A 23493-nucleotide genomic window follows, 5' to 3' on the forward strand; every position below is an offset into this window, starting at 1 on the left:
GAGTTTGCCACCTCTAACATTGAGTGTCCACTTCATTACTGTACATACCCTCATTCAGTGCAATCTAATACATCGGGGCTGTAATAAGTTCTGCGTTTATGAAGCTTATCATATTGTCAGAGAGACGCTGAGCCAACCACAGGGTCACTTTGAATGCCAGGGCTGTTGAATGTGACTGCAGCGTATTTAAAGGTTTCTTCCTATATCTTATTCATTAATCTTCCTCATGCATCAGCACTGGATGTAGCTAGGTGTACATCATGTACTTTATAAACTGGTACCTCAGTGTGTGGTTATTTATTGTATTGCAAATGAATGCTATTGGAGTCATTCTTTTTTAAATCCCTCTGCCTCTCCTGAAACCTTTGCTGTCTTGTGAAGGTTCAACTGTATGATATTAATGTTTAAACATATTTACTGACACAATCAAGAAGAAGAAGCCATCAGCAGTAAAACACCCTCTCCTTTGGAATCGGTCAGTTTAATCCAAAATGGTGGTTTTTACAGAGCGTCTGCCCTCTAACAAGTTTACATGTAAAATCTGCAGGATAATTAGCGGTGTTCTCATGACGTACTCACAATACCTTCGGTGCAGATGCAGCTCACAGGCTGACACTTCTCTGCCACATTTTCAGCAGCTGATACAAAACCATTTTTAAATCCTGTTTCTATTTTCTCTTCCCCCTTGTTTCCCTCCAGTTCGACCCAGACATGGCCAGCAGGGCTTGTGGTAATGATGATGGTGGGAACTGGATACCTTGCGGGCAGAAACCAGAGCAGGTCACAGTACACCGTGATAAAATTCCCGAATCCACACGCCAAGTTTCCCTCTGCCTCCTCCTTCGTCTCCACTTTTCCACTCCCCTGCTCCCTCTCTCCTCCTCTGCCTCTGCCTCTCCTCTGCTTTCATTTCCCTCTACTTTCCTTGATATCTGATCCAGCGGAGACACTCGGGTTACAGTTTTTACAGCTTAGCCAGCCCAGCGCTGTATACATTCCTTTCTCCCCTGTTTCTTACCCCACTCTCCAGCCTCTCCTGTCCCTTCCATGCCCACTCCTCCTTCTCCTTGATTACTCACCGGGGCTTATTTTACCGTGGCGCACATTAAGCAGCCAGATGAAGGAAACACTGTCAGACTGTTTGGTTTTTCAGAAGAGTATGATCCCTCACAAGGGCACATTGTGTGTCTCTGTGTGTGTTTCTTTTTTTTTTTTCCCCTCCAGCTTCGGTCTGAAATATTGAAGATGAGAGAATGTAAAGAGGAGAAGGGAACAAACTGTCTTTCTTTCTGTTCTGAACACTTGGAACAGAAGAATCTGAAAGTTTTCTACGGAAAATCAATACAATAAACTTCACTTAAAGGATTTACTGTTCTGGGGGAGGACACCATCATGCGAGTCTGGCATAATGTTAATTAACTACAGCTCTGCAGGGAGTAATGTAACGCTGGGGACAGGTTTACATTAGACTTAGACTGTCTCTATGTGTAAATCTTTCATAACATCATGTTATGTCAGATGAGCAACATCCATAATTATTCCACAAGAATGTCCTTATTAATTAAGGTATTATGGTATGTAGAAAGTGCAGGTTGCATTACTGGATATGAATTAACTGTGTAGACAACAGCTTGTGTGGACGTGTGTGCGGTGCAGTGGGAGATGAAACTCAAGGTTGCGTAATGAGCTACAATCGAACTTGTTTAACCTTTTGAAAGTGTTTTGACACCTTAACCACACATGCTACTCAATTTAGTAACTTCTCTGGTATTGACAGGGTTATTGGAGTTGTCATGGGAGAGTGTTGCTTTTTCCCTGCACACCACCACCGGCTCTCCTCTGTTCTACATACTGATGCTTTTATTGGCTCGCATGCGTTTTCAAATGTAAAAATTATAGATCTGCTGATAGAGCTGATGACAAATTAAGCAGCTTCAATCAAACGAGAGGTTTAACTGGCACGTCACTTGTAAAAAATATTATAAATAATATGTCAATTAAAACTGAGCGATGACCCACCTCACAAAATCTATCACCTAACAACAGAATATAGACGCAGACCTGCACTCACTTCTGAGTGATGGCTGGAATCATGTAAGTCAACGTGACAAATTATCAGAGGAGACATTCAGTGTGATTTTTTTTTTTTTTCTTTCCCATCTCATCTTCAAATCAGCCTGATAACGGTGCTCTGTGATAATGACGAAACTGACAAAAATCAAACCTGGACTAAAATTTGACAACACCTCCTTGTGTTGCTCATAAAAGACTCCATCCATTTTAAACGCTCCACCGAGGCTATCTTGAGCACTCCCCTGATAACAAAAAAATAAAAAATAAAATAAAGAAATTTCTCCCTGCCTTGCCTGACACCACCGCCGCCCCCGCCCCCCACCTCCCATCACTCTGCATCCCTCCCTTCTGTCATCAGGACCAGACAGGGAGGTGATGGGTTAACTTTATTCCTTCATGAACTGAGGACAATGACAAATATTTTAGATTTCATCACAAAAAAAAATCTACAGCTGTTAAAATTCTATTTGTGAATGAACTCACCTTCATCTGTGCATTTTAGGCAACAAGCAAAGACAACTCCAAGAATTACACTGAAGGCATCTTTTCAAGCAATACAGGAGATTGACTAGAATGCATAAGTTGTGCAGAATTACTGTAGTTCCTTATAGCTCTGAGGTGATAATAAATGCATCTTTGTCAGCTCAGCTCACCAACAAAGCATCTACACTGTCCTCAATAAAATGCACAATATTTTTTTTTTCTTCCTTTTTTTTTTTTTTTTTTTTTTTTACAGTAAGAGAAGAGAAGCAGTGGCACATGAACGCGGCTGGTATTTTGGAGGGCTCTACATACAAAAAGGCTTTATTCCAGGGTTGTTTCAGGACTCGCTCGTAAGCCAGCACCCTTGCGTTCCCTCTGACTGCCTTAAAAAAATCACAATTTCCGCAGTTATTCTCGGTGTGATCACCTGCATATCCATCCCAGAAGAGTAAAAACACTGAGTGCCTCTCTGTCTCCGGCCAAATGTGTACAAACAATGAAGAGATGTAGACAAAGCGGACACACGGCCTGCCTCACACACACACACACTCATACACACACACACACACACAAATGCCAGGAACACTTTCTTGCTCCACAATAAACCGCACGGAGCGCAGGGGCTCAAATATCACAATGTGCACCGAGAGAGAGAGAAAAAAATACACACACACCAATAGAAACACCGTGAGGCTGGATATTGGGGATGGAACAGGCCGAACACGGCAGACAATGTGCTCTTGTCGAGTGCGTAAAGCTCATAGACGCACATCTGGATCACACGCCTCTGGGCAGCTGGTCAAAACACACACACACACACAGTGAAAAACACACATTCCCACTCAGAGGCGAACCCACGCAGACCCACAAAAAAAGCATCACGGACAGACGAGTGTTCCCCCATTGATTTATACTAATTATGCACATTGGCTGCTCTCCCCTGCGCCGTAGTGTTCTAGTATTAATAGTAATAGTAGAAGCACTGTTGACGCCTTCACTGACGCACTGGATTTTCCATTAACTCTGGGTAAGCCACGAAAGGCAGGGCACTCAAACGGCGAGATTATGACATAAAGCGACAGGAACGCACACAGTATTCCTTCCACTGATTCAAAACTTAATAGTAGAGGCAGTGAATGGGTGCCGCATCCATTGTGTGAGGCGCTGTGTTGGCAGGATGCGCCGCTGAGGCTGGCGCTCAGCGTGGATGTCACAATGGAACTTGGGTTTTCCAAAAAATCGTAAATCAAAGTTTGACCATCATGCAGCCAACTGCACTTGAGTGTATCGTATATTTTCTCTGAGGACGCCTGGTTAGTGCTTCAACACACATGCACGCTCCTCACAACCACTCCACGCGTAATCACATGCAGCTGGGCACAGACCCCTCTATTTGGTTGTTACCTTCATCTCTTCATTTATTTCCCTTTTCACCGGGTGAGCTGGTTTTCGGCTTCTTTTATTTTCCGGAGGTCTGCCCTCTTTTTCCATCTCTGCCATGTTTTCTCTGTGATACTTCTGTCAATATTTGCGGTGAGGAGGGGAGAGGAGGGGGTGAGAGAGGCAGCGGCAGCTGTTTACAGTCGCCAGACGGCGGATGTCTTGCAGCTTTTCAGCGGCCCGTGTGACGCTGGTGATGCCGCCGAGGGCTTGCGGTGCCCGGCTAAGTCAGCCATCTTCTGCCCGTATCCTCCACGGTCCGTGCGCCAGTGGTGAGCCGCCTCTGTGAGTCAAAGGAGAGGTTGAGTGAGGGGAAAAAACGAGACAGGGGGAGGGGCGTCCGCTGAAACATTATATGACGCGTTGATGATCAGAGGTAGGCTATTTCTTCTCGCTTTCCCATGGAGTGCAATCAGTGCAGTCACATCCACTTAGCGCTGCTCCCTCATGGTAACAGTCTGCAAGCAGCAAACAGGTGCCCACACGCAGCCATCCAGCCTCTACTGGGGAGTCTGCTGCTGCTCACATTCAGTCCTGCAATTAGTGACGGACTCCTGTGTCATTTAACACCACTGACTCAGATCTCAAGTAAGTTCCAGAGAGTTTAGTTGCAAGTGCAGGAGGATGTTTTGCTGTCAGTCCCAACTTTGCAGGTGTAGCTTGGTTGACAGCCTTGCTCAGAGACACTCCAGCGGGTCAGCCGGTGATGGATTTGTAAGACAAATAGTGAGAAATGAAAGGCATCTGGAGCAGGTGCACAATGATGGCAACCTTTTCAACTGAAGGAAAAAAAAAAGTGTGAGTGAGCAATCACAAGAAGAGTGCAGTAAAGCTGCAACGCTCTCTGGTGACTGAACAATGGAGCCTAAAATAAAGTTTCCATTTGGCCTTCAGAGTTTTGCTTTTTCCTCTCCCAGGTTCTTTCCTCTGGCAACAACGTGGGAATGAGACTATCAAGTGTCTCAGTTTGCTGAACACGCACAGGGTTTTAGCACAAGTGAAGATTCTCATGTGGATATTTGTAGATATTCCACAGGTCAGTTTTGGTATAATCAGACACGTAAGAGGCGAGAAAGAGCCAGGCGAGTGGTGTGACAGAGATCCCTTGAGGCTTTCGGGGAATTTGTTTCGATACAACTGTGAGCAACAGTCCAACAGTTTAAATGGAAATCAATTCTAGAGCCGATTTATACAGTGATTTTTTTTCCACTCTACTGATCAATAATGCTTATTGGAGTTGTACCGTTACCATTCATTATTTTACTGTAAAATATTTGTTCTAATAAATCATAGTAGGTTACATTGATTGATGGACTGATTGTCATTATTGTCCCAGGGGAAATGCATGTAGCTTTGCAGTTTATATACATAAATGCATTAGCACATATTATTCATTCATGATCTCCACATGCCCGTACATACATCACACGTGCACTGCTCACTCAATGCTCATTAAAATGCTGCAATTACATGTGTTGAAGATGTTGTGACAGTATCACAGCATGTTGTTTAACACTGGATTTCCTCACTTCAGATGAAATGCAAAATAGCATTGTTGCTGTCATATGAAACAAATCCAGAGCCTTTTAATAAATGATTTTTGCTTTGGGCATGAATTTACCCGTTTCAACTGTGAGCCACATGCAGCCCTCTGAATTACAATGAGGAGAGCTGCTGAGAGCGCCGGGTGAGGCTGCTCATGGCATAGTGACACCCATTTGAGCCGGAAAATCAGCAGGAACAGGAGCTGTGAACCGTGATGCGAGGTCAGGGTGAGATGACTTGTGTATTACAGTGCTGCTCTTGCCATGCCTGGCAAACCAGCAGCACACCTGCATCACAAGATCCCTTCTTTAATCTGTTCCTCCAGCTACAGTTATTTGGTTTAGTGTAATTTAAAGGTAACACTTTATTCCGGTGATAAACTCTCCAGTAATGCAAGTAGGCGCTAACTGCTGAAAGCAGCACCCGTGTGAGTAAGAAACAGTGACTTAAATTAAATAAACCATATGCAATCTGAATAATTTAAAGGCATTCAGGTGCAGTTTTGCTATAAGAAAATACTGTACAAAGATTTTTTTTCTAAAATATCCAGTAGTATTTCCCCAGTTATACTCAAAATGCTGAAAATGGATGGATCAGTAGAAAGTAAAAGTGGCATAAACATGAATCTATAGTATCTGTGTTTGTTTCATAAGTCTCATGCAGCTCAGTGTTGTGTAAGCTGTCCTTGACAGACTTTCTCTCCAGTCCAGTAATAAGCAGATGGAGGAGGATTCAATGAAAGCTTTGTTAAACTGCTGTTTCCGTGATGGCATTACCCTATCATACTGGGGACTGCTGTATTGTCACAATGATTGTGTTACATTAATTGAAACATGAGGAGGATCATTTTTTCATTATTGCAACAGTTTGGTTTAAAATGATATTTTCAGGGTGCAAATCAATTTGACCTCAGAGGTACGTGACATTTAAATGTATATTTGTGTTATCTTATATTTGGCAGAATAGAACAACACAATAAGTTAGGTCAAAACTGAAGCACATTTCACATGAAAGCAGGTGCATATTGACTTGAAATCTCACTACACATGTTCTTTTTTTTCAGTCTGACTTACATATGAAACATGCAGCTGTTTCTATAATTTCCAGTTATTTGACAAAAGCAGTAGCAATATGTCACTTAAACCACACTGTCAGTTAAATTTAAAAAGTAAGCAGTTATTGTACTAAGGAGAAAAGACATCAGAACAGAACATTAACATTAAAGTGTACTCAAATGATCAAACATTACGAACACACCAAATCACAGATCAGTGCTGCCCTCATTAGCTGTAGCAGCTTTGCAAATGTGAAAATAATCTACAGTTCATGCAAATACGATGAGCCTTCCCATTAGTTGACCATAGATGCTGTGAGTGACTGCTGCTAATGCTTGGTATATCTTTTATTACAGCAGCTCCCTCCTGGGTGGCATATGCGGAACATAAACTGACATTTTGATGGCTTACTTTTTTTTTTTTAAATCTTAAATATCACTGCTTAATGCATTATGTATGCCTAATTCATGTGATACTTTATATCACATCTCTTGGTTGAATATTAATTTATACCACTATACCCACTAACATTAATTTCTGTAATGCTCACTATGTTAACTTAAAATTTTGTATTAAAAGGCAAAGCAACCCAAATGTACAGGGAATTAACACAGAATTTAGTGATTGCTTGTCATATTGAGTGTTTCTTGTTAGATCTGAGGTACAGTAGCAGGTGTCGGACAAAGGTGGCCCCTGTGTCCCCTGTGGCCCCTGGTAGCTGGAGTGGAGGGGATGTTTTAGTGACCAAACCGAAGAGACTTCTGGAGGAGGAGTATTTGACGCACCCAGTCATTGTTTCCAGTGGTGGACAGCGACAACAGGTGTGAACCAGCTGCAAAAATGTGTATTTGACTAAGTTAAAGCAATGCTTTTCGCTTATTCTAGTCGCCGAATGAAGCGCTGTAAGGTAAAATACTATAAATGATAAGTTTAATATTAAATCAGTGTTATACCACTACAGAAAAAGCAAAACATTTTAAAATTACCTTTTTCTTCATGGAGCTCTGTCGGAGGTGCTCTACGTAGACTGGGCGTGGCTGTAACAGACGTCACTACGTTTCATGACGTGACGTCCTACGTATCCAAAGATGGCGGCTCGCAGTGTCAGGTCGTGTGTTGTGAAACATAGCTGGTTATTCTGACAGGGAAATTATGTTAGCTCTGTTATAATAGCACTTTTTTTACAATAGAAACGTGGTTCCGTTTAGTCACATGTCACAGGGTTATTGGTTGAATTTCAGTTTAAACATGGCATGAGTAGCAGCAAACTACCGAGAGAAACTTAACTGTTGTTAGTAGGAACACATCCAAGTTCGAGAGAAAATGCTTCCATCTGTTTGTTCCCGACTGTCCCGGGTGTCTTGGTTCTGCCAAGGACAGAGGACACTGAGTTTGTTCTCCAGCTCCGGCTCTTCAAACTGGAGCAAAGTTGTCTCCGACGCAGAGAAGATCGTCGGATATCCAACCTCCTTCATGAGCCTCCGCTGCCTGCTCAGTGATGAACTCAGTAATGTTGCCATGCACGTCAGGAAGCTGGTCGGGACTCAGCACCCTTTACTCAACACTGCCAGGTAACACTGCTGAAAATGTCCTGCTTTCTGTCTGAGCTTCCACTCAACTCTCTGTCTTCAATGGAGTTTACACCAAACCAAAGTATACCCATGTGCAATGTTACTTAAATACCAACTGTTTCAAAATTGCGTTATATTATGCTAATTGCATTACTTCTAGGTATTTGCTCTTGTGTCAAATGACATAATCATAAGAACAACAACAATAACAATAATAATATATTAGAAATACAAGCCCCACAGTGGGAACTTAATGCAACAAAAAGTCAGTCATTGCTGAGGTTCAAATCTTCTTCTTTCTTTTTATCCAATACTGTATATGTCCTCCTTTGATTTTTATTGACAGACTAAAGGCCTCGTAGAGGTTACCAGTGTTGCACAAATATCTGCCGAGATGTTCTCCAGCTGCTCTTTACTGGTGGATTTGTGTTGTTCTGCCTTTCTCTTTAAAATGTTCCAAAGGTTTTCTGTTGGATTGAAGTCAGGCAACATACTTAGCCAGCTCATAGTTTCTCTTTTTTCCTCTTTTGAAACTTTTGTGTAATTATGGCAGTATGCTTTAGATCGTTATGGTGGTATAGTATCCCTTTTTTGCCAAAGCTTCTGCAGTCTGGGAGTAATTTTATCAGTCAGCATTGTGGTATATCCACGGGCATTTATGGTACCATGAACCTGCATCTGTTATTCTAATGATGCTATATCATCACTCACCACCCTCTGCGATTCACTGTCAGGACTAAGCATTCACTGTGGTAGTTCTGATCAGGTTCATGCAGAACATGCTGGACCCTGTCTGAACAAACTCATATTAATATCACCTGACCAAAGAATGTGCTCAAAAAATTCAGTCATCTTTTTAAAATCTTCTTTAGAAAAGTTTAATCTTCCACTTTTGTACTGAACAGGAAGCAAGAGCTTTATTTCTGGGATGCTACCCATCAGGGTTGACATCATACAATGTCCTTAACACTGTCTGAGCTGTCACAGAAACTCTGATTTCTTTTGAAAATAAAGTCTGAAACACTTGCCTGTCAGGTGTTTAGTACTAGATTGTGCAAATAGTGGTGCAGTATGCTGTCATTTAAGGAGAATACAACTGTGACTGTGATGAGTGGTACTGTGGCTTCTTCTAGACCTGATTGTTGCTGCATCTTGTGTTTCCACTCATTTTTAGTCAGTCACTGATTTTCCTGCATCCTTTTCTGTCTTTGTAAAGTCTCTCAATCAGATCTTTCAGCTTTTTTCCATGTGGAGCCATGATGTAGACATGCAGATAGACACAACCATTGGGTCTAAAACTGAGAAAATTCTGGTGTTCACTGCTCATCTGATCTGTAATTTAGTGATAAATCTAAGGAAAGTTTGTTTTTTGTTTTTTTTTCATTGATCACAGCTTTTATAAATTGTGTGTCAGTGATCACAGGTGTATTTACCTTTGTTGCATTGGGCTTCTACTTTGGGGCCTGTATTTCCGACATAGTCTTTCTAAAGTGTTTTTGATTGTATATAAGAGGAAATATTCTGCTGTTCTACTTAGAAATAATGCAGTGAATGAAAGCTGATACAATTTTGAATCATTTGACATTGAAGTCATATTGCACTATGGTTGTATTTACCTCTGCTGTATAATGTACTTTAAAAGTTTCTCTGAGTGAAGCTTTAATGCTTATCAGCAAAGTTTCACAAATAGACACAAAGCTCAAAATAAAACTAAAGACACTGTATAAATAACTATTTTAACATTTCATTCTTCAATACAGGACAAACGACACACGTCATTGAGGGTCAAAGTTTCTGAGTGCCCTGCTTCATCCTCATTAGTGCTTGCTCCACTTTGTGCCTCTCATGATAATCATAATTTTTACATGGAGCAAAAACACACTCTGAAAAACTCTGTATGTCATATATCAGTATGTTGACAGCGCTTATTGGCTTATTGATTGTCTGTATTTGTTTTGTGTCCTGCGAGACACCAACGCAATTGCACTTGACCCGACCTGCAGATGCAGTTAGAGTATCCTCTTACACTACTCTGTTGCCATCAGACCAAACATCAATTGATCACAATCAATAATTATTTGCTGTTTTTTTTTTCTCAGTTAAGCAACAGTTATTGCTGTCACAATGCTATGTTATTATATATATATATTGTGTGATAACTAAACAAAAATCTTTGCGCTTCCTTTGAGTTTTGATGAGTGTATTCAGGGTACTGGATTTGACAGACTTTTCAATTTGAATAGACACAGTTACTTCAGTATGCAGCCAGGAGATTTAAAGGCCAAACCAAAACTTTGTCTAACACTGTTGTGAAACATGTGACTGCTGTAAATGAGACCAAAATTAAGTTACACCTTAAAATTGAAACAGAAGCACATTTCAGAATATCATGTTATTTCCTGCATCTTTGTGTCATCTACCAGAATGAGGAGCAGCAACACATCACATTATACTAACTGTAGCCACTTCAGCAAGAAACAACCTTACTAGGAACAAGGAGCTAACAATTTGTCGATTTGAAATCAAAATAACAATTTGAAATCGCAAAGGCTGCAGTTTAGGATGTATGAGGGTTTGCTATAAAATAATGAGACTATTGTGCCAAGTCAATTTTATGTCATTTAAGCCAGCTGAAAGTTTTAGGCGTTGTTTATGCTGCCCATTGATCAATCTGTATTGTGATTCAAGTGTGCATGCTGTGGTTCAACTGACATCAGCCCAGTCTCATTGTTTAATAGCCACACCTTGTATATTTTGCAGCATGTCTGACCCACGGTTTAAACTGTTGGGCTGATGGTTTTACAAATTCCCACCATCCTCCTTGTGTAACAGTCACAGTCTTGATGGTGTCTGGTGTGGTAATGTTCCATCACATCTTTTACACAGTGAATATTCATGGACTGAAGCTTTATTTAAAAGATTTTATACCTTAAATCAAAACACAGTATCTAAACTTGCGATACAGCTGAGAACTCCCACTAGACAGAAACAAACTAAAACTGAGACACTGTTACAATATGTGAATTTGCCAAATGCATAATAATGATAAGATCGAGGCCACTAGCCTGTAGCTGACATTTAAGAAGAGTTTGGGAAACAGCCATTAATTTGTCCGACAGAACATTTCAAATTAGTTTAATAGGAAACAAAAAAAGTAAGTCATGTATTGAATTGTCCTTGCTTCACTTTCAGATAAAAAAATTTTTGAAAGATGACCAAAAAGGCATGACACGCCGATCAAACCGGCGCTGTGACTGGAGCTAGAGCTGATCACATCTTCCAAATACTATCCCATCTCCTTATCAGTGGAGTTGGCTGAGCTTTCTTATGTTTTATCCAAAGAAAGCAGGAACTTAGAGCACCAAGGAAAGAGAACGAGAAGAGAGAGTCCTCGAACTCAATCCCGCCATACGGACGGGTGTGTTGGAAACAGGAGCCCAAGGGTGTAATAACCTATACACCTAAATCTGATATGACAATCCATTTGGGTGTTGTAGCAGCAGGGGGCGGGGGCGGTGAGGGGAGGGGTGCAGCAGACCTCTTGACAGTCTGACTCCTCACTGTCAGCTTGGGTTGGCTGGTTCGTATTTCCCACTGTGTCTCCGCCATAGACACGCAGCAGATAAAAATATCCACAATAGCAGACAGGCAGACCCTCGTGGAGTTGGGTTTCGGTTTTTCCTTTCCTTTCATTCTCAAAAACTGCAGCTCAGCTAACTTTGCCCCAAAGTCTGGAGTTACAGCGAGGGGACTGTGGCCCGGGAAAAGAAACTTTACTTGCGTTAAGGACAGTCCTTGAGAGTTTGACTTCGACTACAATACCTTTGTACAGGTTTCTACTCTTTTCCCACCTTTTTTTTAATGCAATCTCCCATTTGATCTTCAGTGTCTTGATCAATAGAGTGATTATAAAGAAGACTTTCAGTGATGCACAATCAGCCTGTCTGATTCAGCTGCAATGTGGACATGACTGAATGTTGAAATCAAACAGTGTTTTGGAAGTTACAGCAGCAAAGGTACAGCTGCAAAGACTGGCATAAAGAGTAGATGAGGCTGGCTAACCTGGTCTTTTGAATGAGGCCAGACCAACAGAGAACTGCTGAGGAGACGAAAGCGCTTGCAAGGTCATAAAACAAAAAAAAATTGTTGCCATTGTGCGACCTTTAAATGTGTTCACAGAAACAGTGTTTCACTGCGTCAGTGTCGACGTTTTTATTTGAAGCTTCTGAAAAGTGGAAGTTTTATAAAGTTTTTTGCTGTAACTTTATCTACTTATGATTAAAACAGAAAAATCAAAGTCAAAGTTTTGAAAAAAAACATTGTTAGTTGTGATTTATGAAGAGTTAACCCTTAAAAAATCAGCTGAACTCTTACAGAACTCTTTGTGAGCTCTTTGATGTGATTTGATGAGAGTCGCTCTTCGGGCACCTAAGTTTTGAGGGCTTCAGGTTTGCTTCTACATTTTGTCGCCCGTAGATATTTATCTTCATGGCATCACTCATTTTTAAATCACTTTATTGGTCTTTTTGTTCGAGAAAAGTTTTGCACATAAAAAAAAATCTTGTGTGTGGTCACTGGAATAAATTCGCAGAAAAACTAGGAAGTATTTTTCTTTCATTTGCTTTATCTTTAATAAGTAAATTTACAGCAGATATCACAGCTTCAACAAAAGAAGACGAGCACAGCATCATACAAATAAGATCAGCACAAAGAACTGATTTAAAACATGACAACATTCATTATAATGTAATTAAATGCCCCAAAATAAATAAAGAATACGGTATAGAGGCATCATGTGAAGTTTAGTAAAGTCATTTTCAAGAAATGATTGTTTGGTTAAAAGACTTATTGGGCTAAGAAGTGTGGTGGTGCTGAGTGGCCACTGGGGCTAGTTGGCAGAGAGGCTGGATAATGGTGCTGTATCCAGCTCTGCTAATATAACAAAAAAAAAACTAACAACTGTCACCAGAATCTAATACAAGTGTTGCTAAATCTTTTTCCACAATCTTTATTAAAATCCCACTCCTGTGATTAAACCCCAAAAAATTCTAATTGTGACTTTGTGCCCTCAAATGGCTGAAATGTAGCTGGTCCCAGCCTCGATTTGTATCCATCCTTCTGCCTCTGTACAACACTGTAAAACTACTTAACACTTCTTCTGCTGTATATCCGAGTAATTTAGTAATTCAACCTGATTCTGAAGAAGAATAATGATATGGAAAGCCCTACTGTGTAAATTCACCATGTTTTTGAGACTGTCTTCAGTCCACTGCAGGTAGAAATACTCAGCCATGGCACTGATTTCCCTCATGAGCATGCTATCAAAGTAAAAAAACAATATATAGGCCTTTAATAAAACTAATTTAATACATGTATATCATCTAGAAAATGGGAGATTGTATATCATTAAAATATAATAGGCAGCCAAACAATCTAAAAACATGGTGAATTATTGATAATTTCATATAATATGAAGAATAAAAAATGCATGCGATGTTACAAAGAGTTCACGTGCAGCTCGGTAAAGCTTTTTTTTGTTGTTGTCAGAAAACCTGAAGCCCTTTTATGCTAAAAAACTTCCTGTTGACATTGTTGAAATTTTGCCTAAACAACTTAATCAAATTATTCCATCTGTTGACTTTTGGCAAGACAAATGATTTTTAATTGACTTTGGCACACTATTATTATGACATTGTTTTTTTCTAACTGAGTCCTGACTATTTCAAAGCGCCGAGAGCAGCACAGTGCCAAAAACAAAAAAAAAAGAACTACAGAAATCTCTCACGTGAAATAACCAAAACTGACAACTAATGCTTTCTGGATCTTTTAAACTCACTGCATATTTTACCAGGATCTCTGCAGTAGAGAACTGTCTGCTGTACCCCACGCTGTTTGGAAATGTGAGAATCAAATGGTGGAAATTGGAATAAAGTGTTGGTCGATATTCTAAACATTATCCCCATCTTAATCTATAATGGTGCCTGCGGTGCACTGTAGAGGCGGATGCGTTGCATAAAATCCGTCCTCAAGAAAAGTGCAGACAGATTGGGCACATTCATTCATTCGTTCATTCATTACTTAGGGCAAAAAAAAAAAAAAGCAGGCAGAGGATCAATATGACAACGCACGTGAGGTCATACATTTGCATGCATTAATTCCAGCCCCTGCATGCGGCGGCTAAAGTTCCCGAATTCCTGCGCTGCAATTGCAGAGCAGAAGGCGTGGTGACCTGTTCACAACCCTTTAAAATGACAGCAGCCCATTTCTCTCTCTCTCTCTCTCTGCTCCCTCCTTCGTTCCCTGTAGCCCTCACTATCTCCCTTTTTCCACATCATCTTTTTGCCCCCACCCCTTTGCAGGAGGGCGGTCGTGATTGATTGATGTATGCTGGTGTGGATAGTGACATAAATATTAATCATCTGCCACCCTCAGGCCACTGACTTACCTGGACTCCACAAGAGGAGAGCAGCTTCATCATTTTTTTGCTCTCGGGTCGGTTTTGTTCAGCGGGCCATGCTGCTGCGTTCATCAGTGCGCCAGTCTAACAACTATTTTCCAACAGAGTAAAAATGTAGAGTGACCATAAATAAACCTCATGAGCTGTAAAGAGAGACAGCCGTACATAATGTCAGCTGTATCGTAAATTTCTGGAAACGGACTGCGAGGTGTTTTATGTGGTAGGTTTGAGGGTTTTTTTTTTGGGAAGGAACAAAGCCTCGGGGCATTTTTCCTTTCAGCACCAGAACACTGTGAATCACTCATGTATTTCTTCTGTCATCTTTCCGTGCATTCCCATTTCTTTCTGGCCTCTATTCCCTCCATCTCTCTCCGTCCCCTCCCTCTCTTCATGCTCCGTCTCTCACATCCACTCTGTGTCTCGGGTTCCTCCACCACCACCACTACCACCCCCACCCCCCCCTCCTGTGGTGCAGGGGTGGGTCAGGGAGGTGGGGGCGGAGGTGGGGGGCTCGGGGCTGGTGGTGTGGTGGTGAAGCTGATGTCTGGGCATCGAGCGGAGGGGGGCGTAGCCGCTTGTCTGCCTCGGAGCCCCTAACGAGAGTGTGATTCATGGCACAAGGGGCTCCCATAGGGACAGGATTAGAGGTGCTCTGTCTAACCGCTCCCCAGAGAGAGTAAAAAGATATTTAATCTGCCCACCATGCAGGCAGCTACCTCTGGGCTCTGTGTGTGTCTTTGTGGGGGTGTGTGTGTGTGTGTGTGTGTGTGTGTGCTTCTGTGAATGTGTCAGAAGGTTGTTGGCGAGGCAGGCGGGAATATCCCCCCCCCCCAAACTGTCTCCTTCAAAAAAATACAGTCCTGCAGCAACAGTGATCAATAATATTCCTGTTAGTTTTTTTCTACCATGCACAATCAATGAAATAAAGTTACCATCCTTTAAATTTTAGTTTCATAATCATACACCCCAATGCAGCTGATCTTTATCAGTAATGAATTGCCAAAACCTGAAGTCCATTTGGAAGCAACAAACCAATGCGCAGTAATGAGGTACGACTGTATTATGTACGTATAAATAAATGCGCATAAACACGTTTAAATTGTTCTCTGCTTTGAAGAAGCTTGATTTCCCTCTGCTTTTGTGATATGATAGTGCAAACAGAAAGAATACAAACACACTTAAAGCTTCTTCAATCAATACTATTAATTTTATATTAAAAATGGCGTCAGTGATCGAGTGCATTTGAAGGAAATTGTTCATAGTTTGTAGTTTTAGCCTCGATTTGTAGAAAAATCATGTTGCGATTATTTATGCTCATTATGATTACAAGATACATTTTTAAAGTTTTTAGTGGGAATGGCAATTTTTTATATTTCCTGTCCACTTAAACAAGTACAAAATGATGATTTGACTTATTCACAAAGGTTTGTACCAAACAAGCGTGTTCCCTTATGTCTGGAGAAAAAGATTTATATCCTGAGGCATCTCTGTAGCATCAAAATGCTTCAAATACAAAAGTATGTTTTTCATCAGTTTCCAGCCGCAGCAGACAACAGTTTTCAATCCTGTGATAAACCCATTTTACTCAACCAACCTGCTTTCTAGCAGAAGAATGTAGGGGAGCAGTTAGTAGCCAAAAGCTAAAAACGAAAAGTATTTCCCTCAGCAGTGGGTGGAGACCAAAAACGGAGCTAAAAAAATCAAAGAGGAGAGTGTTGGTTAGACTTCTGTTCATCAGGTGGCCAAAACTTCCTTCCATCCATCCATCCATCCATCCATCCATCCATCCATCCATCCATCCATCCATCCATTATCTACACACCGCTTAATCCTCACTAGGGTAACGGGGGGCTGGAGTCTATCCCAGCTGGCTTGTGAAGGCAGGGGACACCCTGGACAGGTCACCAGTCTATAACAGGGCTACACTTAGAGACAGACAACCAAGCACACTCACATCACATCTACAGACAATCTAGAATCACCAATTAACCTCAACATGTTTTTAGACTTGTGGGAGGAAGCTGGGGAACCCGGAGAGAACCCACACTGCACGGGGAGAACATGCAAACTCCACACAGAACGATCCCGGGTGTCCTCACCGGGACGCGAACCGGCGACCTTCTTGCTGTGAGGCAGCGGTGCTAACCACCACTCCACCTTGCAGCCCTGGCCAAAACTTGACTTTCACAAATATCAAAATTAAATAAAAACTAATATTACTCTGTCTGCTGAAATGTTGGATGACCAACTGTTTGTTAACATAGTAGCTTCTCAGCTTTAAAGGCGATAAGTGTTACTTGTAGTCAGGTAATGTGTTTTTTTTGTTTTGGGGTTTTTTTAAAGACATTTTTTGGGCTTTTCCGCCTTTAATGGATAGGACAGTGAAACATGGGGAGAAGAATGGGGAAAGGACATGCAGTAAATGAGCTGCTGCTGGAATCGAACCGTGGCCATAGCCCCTGTACATGGGTCGCCCGCTCAACCTGTTGAGCTATCTGGGCGCCCAGGTGATGTGGTTTTAACTTATAAAGTACATTTTCCACTAAACACTCATTTACGTATTACTTATTGAACACTATTATAAATCAAATGAGGATGTACAAACCTCTTTAAGCCTTTGCATTACAAAGATTGTAAAGAAAGTAACAGTCTTTATTTTGGACACAATACTTTAATCACACTAATCATAAATTCTGCCTATTTTCAAGCTTTTACTGGTTCTTATACGTTGCTTATTAAGACAGAGGAGGCCTGGCACTGGTAGCAGCTTTAACTGGACTCCCCACAACACAAGGCAGCAGCGGGCATAGAGAGAATCATTGGCTTCCTGTCAGCACAGCGCTGCAGTGGTTAGCAGGTTCTGTTCAAACCTGCTGCTTATCTGGAACCTTTTCGAGTGGAGTTTGCATGTTCTCCTCATCCCTGTGTGAGTTTTCTCTGGGTGCTCTGGCTTCCTCCCACAGCTTAAAGACATGCATCGTAGGTTAATGAATTGATTCCAAATTGCCCGTAGGTGTGAATGTGAGTGTGAATGGTTGTCTCGCTGTGTTAGCCCTGTGATGGACCGGCGACCTGTCCAGGATCTACCCCGCCTCTCGCCTAGCCAACTGTTCAATGGTGTGACTAACTTATCGAGCATGTCGGCTTTTATTGTCAAGGACTATAAAGTAGATGTGCCTACATGTGCCATTGTTAATAAAAAACATACAGAGGAATTAATTACAAGCTTTAAATGAAATGCATAATTGTAATTTAATGCACTGATGTTGTCTTTTTGCAGGGGGTTTGTCTATGACAGCAAGAACAACCTTCAGATGAGGGGACTGGTCGTCCTCCTCTTGTCAAAAGCTGCAGGGCCGAGCCACACAGCCTCTGATCTCCTAGCTCAGGACATGGTCAGCGGCATCTACCCCAGGTAAACCACCTGAAGGCATGTCACTGTGTTGTAGGATCAGGCAAACAGAGTATCTGCTACTGTATCTTTACTCCTTATAACTTAGATTCCCCAACAAATGTCTGTTAAAGTGTCCCTCTGTCTTTGTTCTTCATTTGTTGCTGTCTCGTTATGCTTCCTAACATCTGTCACACTTTCTGCATACTTCTATTTGTTTGACTTTGCAACTCTGTAATCAACATCAGCAGGATGCACTGATGAATTTTCCTCCTTTGCAGGAAATTCCCTAAAGCATGACTAACTGTGAAAAATCTATTGCCCTTGAGGGTTTCCTTAAACGTTAAATGGTGTCTTCCCACTTTCATCACAGTTGCAGTCTTAAATGACGGCCATTTCTTACCACAGCTGGTGTACACCGAGCAGTTTGTTTTGGTTAAAACACACTAAAACCAAGCCAGTTACTAGTTCACGTCTATAACCACACACATTTCTGTCCTCATGTATGTGCTGCTTGGGAGAAAACAGTGGGCAGTGAACATCTGTAGCGTTGCATTGTAGACCCATAAATGTGCGTGGCAAGCAGACCGAGAAAGGCGATGCCACTTTTGTCCCTGTTACATGGCTGCTGAAGGATAAATAGTGAAATAAAATCCCCATGTCAGGTAATTCTATCTTGTCCTCTGTGGTTATCGTCCGTATCAATTCCTGTAAATGAAGCACTACATCATCTGGCAAATATGATGGAATATGGCGGCAATACAGCCCCAGTTACAAGATGGGAGTATTTTTATTTCGTTCGGTTATGCATAGATTGTCGCTAATTAGAAAAAAAGCATTCCAAACGTCCATTCAGTAGTCCTATTCAGTTGCCTCTTTTTCAAAATTACAGACATCTAGCAGATATTGTAGACTGAAGCTTTTTTTTCGATACAAGCCTTACACTCTGTCATGTTAGAAAATTACCTTATAGGATCCAAACCAAAAGGCCTTTAGGTTCATGCAAACAGCAGTTTTCCATAGCAGCTGTTTCCATGTAAAAGAACGTCTCCCGGCACTCGCTAGACACAGAAGCTAATAAAATGAGTCCAGAGTCAAGACAGTTACTGGTCACATCTGGACAGGAGCGGTCTCTGAACTTTTTAATTGCATCCTGTATGTATAGTATATATGGTACTAACAGTAAGTTTGCATTTCTTGCTTTATAGTTGTATTTATGGGGTAGCATAAGATGTTCTGCAGCACGGTGTACTCTGGCTTTCGCCCTATGTTAGCTTGGATATAAATATTAAACCTGTCTGTTCCTCATTTAAAAGCTTAAATACACATATATATATATATATATTCTGAAAAGGACCTTTTCAAACATAAAAGAGAAAGATATCTTTGAAAGGGCAGTTAGCGAGTCTGCAGAATAGTGATTCTTGCTGTGGTATAAAGGAAAGAAAATTGCTCCATGAAAGTTTTGGAATATCTAACAACTAAAACATATCTTGACTTATACATACTTATGTGTGAGGTGTTAAATGTGGTATTAATGTGCTGCTAGTAAAATGCTTCAGGTAGCACTCCGAGGTCCTCTCAGGCTGCCTCACGCGCAGCGACCAGCATGTAGCTCAGAACAGGGATGTGGGTGTTTGCCAAGTGGTTTCCAGAAGTGACTGCTGTGTTTGGCGTGGCTGTGCACTGGGTGCCTGAAAGGCTGCTTTCTTACTGCGAGCTGGCACAAGGCACATGTGTGTAGTGGAGCCGTGTCTGTGCAGAAACCTCCTAATATTAGAACTAATTGGAATAAACCAGGCGTCATGGAAGGGCTCGAGCCTCGTCCTGCTCGGTCTGTGAGGCCAAGCCGTATCAGCAGGTTGTGTGCCGCCGCTAAGGGAAGAGTTACTACACACTCATTTCATGTCACGACCTGGCACTCACATCGCTGTGACACCGGATCACTGAATCCAACATGCAGCATTCCCTCACTCATGTGATGGATAGTCCAAACCCAAACACACAGACATACACACACACACACACACACACAACCACGCAGCATGACTTGATCACCTCATTTGCACTATTTTGCTCCCTCTCTCTCTCTCTCTGCCCCCACCTCTCCTGAGCTCATTAGCACCTCTGCTGATGGCGAGATGGAAGGATGGAGGGAGTCAGGGTGGGGCGGGTTTGGGGGGTGATTGAAACCTCCGGGGGATGGTCTCCTCCCTCCTGACAGGCAGCATTTGTAAAACATTTCCCACTCTGCTGCCTGACACTGATGATTCACCAAAGCACCACCATGATAGATAGATAGATAGATAGATAGATAGATAGATAGATAGATAGATAGATAGATAGATAGATAGATAGATAGATAGATAGATAGATAGAAGGAAAGAAAGAAAAGAGGAAGCACAGCCACATAGACACACTCACAGATAGTCCAACTTGTACCCACCACACCTCTTAATTTCTTGTGACAAATGAAAGCCATGCCACTGCACACATCACGCGGGCCGTCTGATGGACAGGCCACCTCTTTAAATCACACACAGGGACGCACTCAGATCTGCAAGGCTGTGTTTGATGGCGAGGCAGACTGCGGAGGGAGGAAAATGGAACAGAACAGTCAGGACAAGGGGCGTGGTGAGGGGCGTTACACCTCGGCAGGATGGCATCGGTTGCTATGCAACTGGGCACCAAAGCTATTTATACACCGGCCCCCTTGTCCCCCTTTTTCCTCCCAAAGCTCCTCTGCTACTGATCAGGACTGCTAGATTGGAGACACAGCTATGGAATGCGTATGCACCAGGATACCACTTTGTGTTGTTGTGTGTTTCCACAGGTTTCTTTTTTCCTAATTTAACTTTATTCAACGTATGAATTAGTTTGGTGATGAGGATGTATATGCTGTGAGGTAATAGAAAAGTTTTTTTTTTTTGACCTCACTGGATATAGGATAGTAGCTCAAATATGCTCAAAATCATTGCAGCAGAACCAGAAATGCTGTCTTTCTTTATCGCATTCACTTTACTTCCTTTTCAAAGCCTTATGCCTGCTTTACCCATCATGCACCTTCCCCATCGCCGTTCTTATGTTAATAACGACTAATGTAGCATAGAGTCTCAAGCAGAGATGACAAGTGGGCTACAAAGATCACTTCAGTTTTTTATTTTTCACTTTCAGATGCAGTTTATGTATTCCACACAGCTCCCTCTGAAGCCACAAAAGACTTTATACCACTTTTATAACATGTAGTAATCCCTGAGTCTTTAATGTGTAAAATCATTGTAATCCCCCGTAATGCTTTTAATGATATTGAGATATTATAAAGAATGCTGCAAATTAGTGAGCGTTTGGTTGTATTCCATTTTTTATATGCCTTCATTAAGCTGTATGATGAAGCAGCTTTATTTTCAGGTACTTTGTTTGGGATAATCTAGTATATTAGACATCCCCGTGTGTGTAGTTTGACTATAAAAGAGCTTACTTACCAGAAATGATGTCATAATTACATTGATGGAGGATTTTATCCATCTTGCCCAGATGTGCAATGAAATAAAAATACATGTATGGGCCTTGAGCAGACAAACAGTTGATTAACAGTTAATTATTTCTTAATTAAGAGATAAAATCTGGTATGTAGAAAATAATTACAAATTCTAAGAACATTTTTAAATGTCTGACAATCCACCACGCAACATATCCTCAGTTAAAACCTGAAAGTGCATGGTGATATACTACAAAATAAAGCAATTAATCCTCCCACTGAAAAAGCTGAAATGTTAGAAATTTTCACAACTTTTGTTTAAAAAATCCTCTTAAAACAATCAGTTATCAAAATGGTCAAGGTAACTGACTAATTGTTTCCTCTGGTTGTCTGGAATTTTTCTCTGATGCGTGCGTCAATGTGGTGAAGTACCTTGATTTGAGTATTTTATTCATCAAAATCAGACTACAGTAAACTTTCCTGTCCAGTTGTTTTGTCCATAAACTGATTTTCAAAAAAAAAAATACAGCATACTGATATGACAGTCTAAGGTGGCATACACTGTGATGAGGGTTGTATCCATATTGTACAATCCTCTTCTGAAAAAAAATGTGCAAATTGCAATTGGTCACTGGTCGTGGACACTAAAGAAAGTCTTTGCTTATTGTCTTAGACTTAATGTCTTTATTGACACTTGTATATTGAACTAACATGAACTAAAAGGGCTGGTTTTATCTCGTGGTACAGTCCACTTTGTTGGTCATAATCTAGATGTGGAATTCTCAGCAAATGTGCCTGTTTGGCTTGAAGCAACTGTGCTTTATCGTTGCTTTTGTTTTTGTTTCAAGGAAAACCATAGGAACAAACTTCAACTTTGAATGAACTTTAAGCTGTTTTTTTAATGACTCAGAATCAGCCGCAGCTCTTTGTCATGTTCCTCTTGTTCTAACAATGAGTTCTCCACTTGAGTCCCGTCAAGCGTTGCCATCGCTCCGAGACACCTTGAGAACATGCGACTGTCAGTGTGTTAATTTCCTCTTATTTAAACCCTGAACTTATTAACTCTCATTCGGGGCGACTGTGTTGTTGCTCTGCGTCACCGAGCAGAGAAACCAACCAGACAATGGGTGTGATTGAGAGGCAAAATAGATGACATTATTGAATTTTAATCACATCTTTTCCACGCCGACGTCGAACACGGCAATTACCTGGCTACAAGTGTGTGTGTGTGTGTGTGTGTGTGTGTTCGTGTTCGTTCATGAGTGTATATAGTAAGGGGTTGGAGCTCAAGGCAGACGACCGGCTCATCAGGTTCTCACAGCGGTTGAAAGAAGGTCGTAAGTGGCTATCAGTGCACCCGACCCTGTCTGGATGGATCCCTCCTGTCGCAGCGTGGCGAGCTCCTTCCATATGGAGAGGGGCCTAATTATCCCCCACCAATGACTGAATCAACATTTGATTATATCCTCCCTAACGCTGCTCTGAAAGGCTCTATTCAAAGACCACTTTTATGTCTTTTTCCTCATAATCAAGAATGGCTGTTATTTGCTAATGACAAGTTTAATTTCTTTTTTTAACACAACCCCTGACACGCTGTGCAGAAAGATGTCTTGACATATGTGCTGGTTTATGCCCCTGAGGATGCTGATACTGACTTGATTTTTGAGAGTTTTAATCAAATTGTATTTGTCGGGAAATCTTTTTGTTAAAAATCATTTTGCAGTTGTACAGTCAAAAAAAAATGCTTAACATAGCGTTTGAATGAAGTGTGATGATCCAGACCGTCTTTGTTTGGAGAAGTGTTGTGTGTTTTAATCAAATGAAAAACTGACTCCAGCATCGGAATATTGTAGTTTTATTGACTAAATAGGTGGTTTTCTGTTTCGCTAGACAGAAGAAAAGGAAACCTATGAATTGTTTGTTTTGATTGATTCCTTTGTGATCACTTCACCTGTATGCAATGCTCTGAATTAGTTTTCAAACTTTCTAAAGCTGCATAT

At 41.3% G+C, this 23493-nt stretch overlaps 2 protein-coding genes across 2 annotated transcripts in view; one reads left to right on the forward strand and one right to left on the reverse strand.

The window, feature by feature from the left end:
- Nucleotides 1-4056, reverse strand: part of sobpa (sine oculis binding protein homolog (Drosophila) a) — a 40387-nt gene extending 36331 nt beyond the window's left edge. Inside the window, exon 1 of the mRNA XM_008301794.1 lies at nt 3961-4056. Within this exon, the coding sequence (XP_008300016.1) occupies nt 3961-4056 (96 nt within the window). The remainder of the gene's footprint in view (nt 1-3960) is intronic.
- A 3637-nt stretch (nt 4057-7693) lies between these two features.
- The window catches only part of pdss2 (prenyl (decaprenyl) diphosphate synthase, subunit 2), a 38262-nt gene continuing 22462 nt past the window's right edge, over nt 7694-23493 (forward strand). Inside the window, exons 1-2 of the mRNA XM_008301826.1 lie at nt 7694-8167; nt 17905-18039. Of these exons, the coding sequence (XP_008300048.1) occupies nt 7920-8167; nt 17905-18039 (383 nt within the window). The 5' untranslated portion in view covers nt 7694-7919. The remainder of the gene's footprint in view (nt 8168-17904; nt 18040-23493) is intronic.

The sequence above is a fragment of the Stegastes partitus genome, unplaced genomic scaffold, assembly GCF_000690725.1.
Source record: "Stegastes partitus isolate 25-593 unplaced genomic scaffold, Stegastes_partitus-1.0.2 Scaffold36, whole genome shotgun sequence".
NCBI lineage: Eukaryota > Metazoa > Chordata > Actinopteri > Pomacentridae > Stegastes > Stegastes partitus.